A 6000-nucleotide genomic window follows, 5' to 3' on the forward strand; every position below is an offset into this window, starting at 1 on the left:
TTCCGTGAGGAGATACTCGGGGACTGAAGTATCGGACTGATACTGTCCAGCCTGAAGAAGAGATGGTTTTGGGGACCTCATAGCAGCCTGCCCCTGCCTGCAGGCATGTTATTGAGAAGGCAGAGCCAGACTTCACGGTGGTGCATGGTGGGAGGATGAGAAACAGCAGGACTAAATCGAAACAAGAGAACTTGGTCCAGTTGGATGTGAGGAAAAAATGTCACCTTTTTCACCACAAGGACAGTCAGGCAGTGGAGCAGGATGCCCAAAAAGGTTGTGCTGCCGCCATCCTTGGAGGTTTTCAAGACCTGACTGGTTAACGCCCTGAGCAACTTGATCCAGTCCTGTAGCTGGCCCTGCTTTGAGCAAGAGGTTGGGCTGTAGACATCCCGAGGTCCCTTCCGGCCTGAATTGCTTTTTTTAAAGCGTGCGTTTGCCCTTGAGGCAGGAATGAGGACAGAGGTCTGTGGTTTGTTAGAACTCTGAAACTTTTTGGGCACTCTTCTGACTATTTCTGGCTTTGTCTTGCTCCACACAAACCCGCACAGGAGAACCACGGGAGGCCTGGCCCTGTGCTCGTGGCTTTGCTGGGTAGAGCTGCCTGCTCTGTCAGGTGCTACTGCTGAATGGCAGGAAAGAGTATGACCATAACAGCTGTGCAGGAACACACAGTTTAGCTCTTCTGAAGCAACAACAACAGAAAAAATAGCCGCCTGAGGTATCAGCTGTCCTACATAAATCTGTTTTATTTCAGAAACACCTCTAGTTCCTTTCTGACGTTGTTCAGGCAAATGATATGAGTGGCCATTGTGAGATTTCTCATATTTCCACTGACGTCTATGAAATCCATTTTTTTTTTTTTAGTACCGAGACCGTTCTTGTCAACCTCCTCTTGTGTTTGACTCCGATTCAAATAACCTTCTTGATTGAAATAACCTCTCTAACTTTCCGTGCCCGAGTGGCTAGCTTCCCTGGCTTTGCTAACTATAGTGCTATCTCTTGCTCAGCATTTTGTTATGTATAAACACCAAGGATGGATTCCTTTTCAGCTGCATCACTCTTTTTCTGTTGCCACATGTTTCTTCATGTCAAGGAATATCTGTTTCTTGTCTCTGTGTGGATTCCTCCTATTGATTCTATCTCCGGGGCCATTTCTCCTTTGCACAGATTAATTTCTGCCTCTCCTCCCCCCAGTATAGCTTAATTAGCCAGCGTAATCATATTGGCGCATCTCTCTCTAGCCGGGCCAGTGAACGAGAAGCCCTGCAGAGTGTTCACTTCGCAGGGCTTTGCAGTTAGATTTAACGTTTCGGACTGCACGCTACATCGGAGACTGTGGCGCAGGGGAGGTGCTGGCTTTGGAAGCAGTAGTTTGGAGCAGCTGAGCTGCTCGCATCCTGGCTTCGGAAGGACTTTGGGTGCAGTTTTAGCTCCTGGGGTCTGAAAGAGCAATTCAGACCATTGTTTTACAGCCCTCTCCCTAAACATAATCCCTAGCCAAGCCTCGAGAGAAGGGCAAGGTGCTGCCAGGCTTGCTGAAGACATGCAGGGGCACGGTCGATGAGGCACAGTCTGTGCACCCTTAGCGCTCATGTTACGTCCAGTGCAGAGCACAAGGATGCTCTTTGGGAAGGCAGGATCGTGGTGTACGGTCGCAGGGGTGCAGGGGCTGTGCAAAGCAGTCTGCGTGGGCTAAAACGCGTAACACAGAGCGGAGAGTGAAAACTGGGATTTGAGAGCTCCCTTGCCTGCTACAGTAACTCATCACATCGTTCCTTCAGCCTTGTTGGCTCAAGGCGTGGATGAGCCTTATCTCCTCAGCCCTGGTGGGAGGGACTGGAGAAAGACTTCTTCCGAATGCTGTTGGTAGCCCGACAGATGCTTAGCGTTATCCTCCCGGGAAACAGGAAGGCACAGAGCCGTCCTGAAAAGAGGGATTTGTGCCCCATCTTGGATGTGTCTGAAGCGCAGCACTCTCAACCGGCCCATGGGCCAGGAGACCTGCATTCAGACCCGCTTGCTTGAAAATAGTCAAAATACCTGGATTTCAGGCTCTCCTGCAAAGGGAGAGATGTAGCTACAGGAGGATGGCTGTCCTGGTGGAGCCATGCCCCTGTGGTTGCGCTCTGGTTGAAGTGACGAGGAGGAGGGAAGTCGTGTGTGGCGGAGGAAGGTGATGGGGCTGGAGATAGTAGCACTTCTACGTGCTCGAGCGGTGGGTGAAGGGTTGAGAAATAGGCTGGGGGGGGGGTTGAGGCTGGGCACGGGTGGCAAAAGCAAAACAAGAGCAAAGTATTACAACAGTAATAAAGCACCAGAAGTGACAACAAGCCCTTGAGGTGGCAGGCTGAGATAACAGTTCATGAAACAAAAACACACTTATCTCCTCTGGGGTGGAGTTGTTGTTGGTTTTGCAGGGAGATAAAAATTAGGATTTGGACAGAACTTTGCTCTTTGCCAGGCCTGGAGCTGCCAAGAGAGGGCAAGGGAGAGGGGCATCCCCTGCTCGCGGGAGGCTCTTCCCTCTGCCCAGAAAGCACAGACCTGCTTCTTCCCCCTCTGTTGTTGTCTTCTCCAGAGTGTAGCCGTGTTAACTGTGATAACCGTGGTGAGTTTACTCCAGTTGTTCAGTACAGCTGTGCTGGTTGCTGTGGCAGGGGGTCTGTGCTTCTCCATTGTTTACTGGGCATTTGGCTTGACTCTGTTTGCTTCCACTTGCTGGAATCAGATCAGACCTCTTGAGCTGGATTTTGCTACCGTAGATAGAATAGTGAGTTTCATTTTTGTCTTTGTTTTGTTTGACAGAAAGTGAAACGACCGACAGCGTTCCAAGCGATGAAGAAAATGCAGAGGTAAGTGTTTTCTGGATTTTTAGCGCTTTGGAGCAAGGTCTCAAGGACAGTGTCCTGAGGTATCCTTCCCCCTTTTCTGTTTGCAAGTCTGTCTACCAGCAGAGTATTCATTTTAATAATAGCTGGGGGATGAAAGCAAAGGGAAGATGTCTCTCAAGGGTGCCAGACTTTTGGATGGTTGTCACAGAATGGATATCTCTATAAGTTCTTTCCTCCTCATTTGTCCAAACTACAAGGAGATTAATTTGCATGATAAGATGTTCTCGCGAGCCATCAACAGTGCCAGCTAGTTTGTTCATGTGATGCGTTGACATTGCTGGGTAGTGAGTATTTTATCTTGGTTGAAAGCATGCTCACTTTGTTTTCCTTAAATGGCACCTGAACTCCTACAATTGGAGGAAACGCTTACATGTGTGGTACAAGTGGAACTTGAATGTTTGAGGTGTGTGAGGCAAAAAGTTTTCCTGAGCAGTCAGTTGGGTATTGCCGCGTAAAAGGAATCCGTGGAGAAAATACCCACCTGATGAACATTTCCTGAACTGCACCTGTGCAAAACCAGCACTTGCCTTTTCTTTTGGGGCTGCCATCAAGTGACCAGACCTGCCGATCTCCATGAGTACTTAGAGGCCAGGGGAAGCTCCCTTAGGGCGCTTAGGTGCCCTGTGCTCCAGCGGCTTTTTTTGCAGAAGGCCTCGTGCAAATCTGTCTCCTGCTATGACCCTACAAAGCCCTCTGAATCCTTCTCCTTGGAGAACTGCAGGGTGTGCAGCTGTATAACGGCACGGCGAACCCTCTTGGTGTTGTCTCTCGTGCCTTGGTTAGGGTGGAGCCTGTACATAGACTGACAATAATGACTCCCCAGACCTCCTTTAACAGAACATGCCATTGCAGCATGTGTGATGGGGAAAGGACTGGATGCTCATCTTTCCTTGGTGAACCTCCTCCCTGTGATGGGGGACACACCATCAAGTGACAGTGATTTTCCCGGCAGCCTCATCTGTGTTGACAGTTTGGGTGATGCTGTTTGAGAGGTCTTGGGTCTTTGTGCCTGCCTGTTGGCAGGAGGATGCTCTCTCTGGTAACGGAGGAGACACTTCCAGTTGGAGCTTTGAGTGTTTAGTCGTCCGTGTCCATTTTTGTCTCCGATATACTGGGAATAAGGCCTTTATTTTCCATCAGAAGAGTAGGCAGAGCCTCTTGAGTGCTGGAGAGCCGCCAAGGTTTAGGCACACGACTTCAGGAAGGGAGAAGTGAGTGAGAGCAAAGACATTCAAAGCCAGCAGCTAGAGGCTCAGGCTTTTGGAGATGGGGTAATTTTGGAGATGTTTCCGTCTTCATCTTGTTACTCGGAGCACTTCCCAAAGTTGTGTTTGCTCATATAGTCTTCCCTCCTTTTTTTTCCCCTTTTATAGGGACGACTTCACTGGCAGAAGAAAAACATTGAAGGCAAACAGTATCTCAGCAATCTGGGAATGAGGAACACTTCTCATATGCTTCCCAGCATGGCAACTTTTGTAGCCAACAAGCCTGACCTCCAAGTCACCATCAAAGAAGAAAGCTGCCCACTGCCTTACAACAGCTCCTGGCCCCCTTTCCCAGACATCCCTCTGCCACAAGTAGTGTCCACAGCCTCCACGAGCAGCAGCCGGCCAGACCGCGAGACACGGGCCAGCGTCATCAAGAAAACGTCAGACATCACCCAGTCGAGAGTCAAGAGCTGCTAAGCCTTTGACGGTGTGGTTTTTTTTAGCTTTGTTTTGTTTGGTTTTGTATTTTACGTTTCTCTAGGAGAGGTTCATCCCTTGACGCACACGAGACAAATCTAAGGTAAAGCCTTGGCAATATAAAACATTGCTGTGTCCGACTCCAGTGCCGGAGTGTTTTTAACTCAGGACTCCAGCCGTGAGTATGTACACCTGAACCCAGGCGGATTTCCAAGGTTGCTGTGTAGGAAGACAACCCAAGAACTTTGGCCCACTCGCAGGTTCCAGTGTTTCATAAGAGGACCAACCAACCACAAGGGAAGTGGTGCTGCTGCGCTTCTTGCTGTCAAGGCTGTGATGGAACTGAAAGCCTCAGAATGGAAGAGAAAATGTGAACTAGCTGGAATATTTTTAAATAAAGAAAAATCTATTGTGAATATTGTACATAGTGCAGTACTAGCAACGTTGCAGTCTGCTTCTGCACCTTATTAAGAAAGCACTTACGAAAGGCCTTTTATTACCTTGCTCTACTTAATGGCACATTGAAGGTCCCTCCCCACCTGTATTCTTTTCCAAGGCTATTCTTGCTAATGTGTCTTTAAAGAATAGAGGAAAGGAAAGGAAGTTAAAACTTCCCATGTGGATTTCATACGTTTTAAGACTGCTTTTCTCATGTTTGTTTCTAATCTGCTATGCTTGAATGCCGCGTGGTACAATAGGAAAAAAAAAAAAAAGAAACCTATTACAGAGATATTATGCAAATTCCCAGATTTAAAAAAAGAAGAAGAAAAATACTCTAATTCTAACCAGAGCAAGCTTTTTTATTTTTTATACAGGGGAATATTTTATTCAAAGTAAAATTCTAAAGTGAATATAATTTTTTTTAATCTTTTCTACAGCAAATTTATAATTTTAAGATTCAGTCCTTGGTTATCAGCAGTTATTACATCCTTGTGGCACATTTTTTTTTTTTTTTTTTTAATTTTGTAAAGGTGAAATAGCTTTTATGAGCTCATGTAGCAATCAGATTATCCTGTGGATTGATAATAAATATGGTATATAGTTAAATTTTTAATAATCCTCTTGTTTGTCTCTCTTTTTTAATCTTTCAGAAGCCCCAGGTGGCATGGGTTTGATAGGTGAATGTGACCCCTCGGAGTGAGCAATTAGCGTGAGCCGCCTTTACAGTTTCTGGAGTACCCATCTAAGAGGATGGGAAGCACTGTGCTTGAGACAGCTTGAAGGCGGAAAGAGGAACTAGAGCTTAAAGGTGTCGTACTCGAGTTTGGCTTCACGTGCCGAGGGTGGGAGTTGGGGCACCCCTTCTGCTCTTATTCTGTGGTTGGGCTTTGAGCAAGTCACCTCACGGAAGGGATCTAGTGAAAGTCCATCCCGCTCCCAACACAGGCTCAGCTGTACTTGGTAGATCTCCATTTAGCTTGCTC

At 47.3% G+C, this 6000-nt stretch overlaps 1 protein-coding gene across 2 annotated transcripts in view; it reads left to right on the plus strand.

Moving 5' to 3' along the window:
- The window catches only part of IRF2 (interferon regulatory factor 2), a 44154-nt gene extending 38519 nt beyond the window's left edge, over positions 1-5635 (plus strand). For both annotated transcript variants that reach the window (XM_074588334.1, XM_074588333.1), the window contains 2 exons: positions 2806-2852; positions 4265-5635. In XM_074588334.1, the coding sequence (XP_074444435.1) occupies positions 2806-2852; positions 4265-4576 (359 nt within the window). In that variant the 3' untranslated portion in view covers positions 4577-5635. The remainder of the gene's footprint in view (positions 1-2805; positions 2853-4264) is intronic.
- Positions 5636-6000: the final 365 nt, after the last annotated feature.

Source organism: Larus michahellis, chromosome 5 (genome assembly GCF_964199755.1).
Source record: "Larus michahellis chromosome 5, bLarMic1.1, whole genome shotgun sequence".
Classification (NCBI taxonomy): domain Eukaryota; kingdom Metazoa; phylum Chordata; class Aves; order Charadriiformes; family Laridae; genus Larus; species Larus michahellis.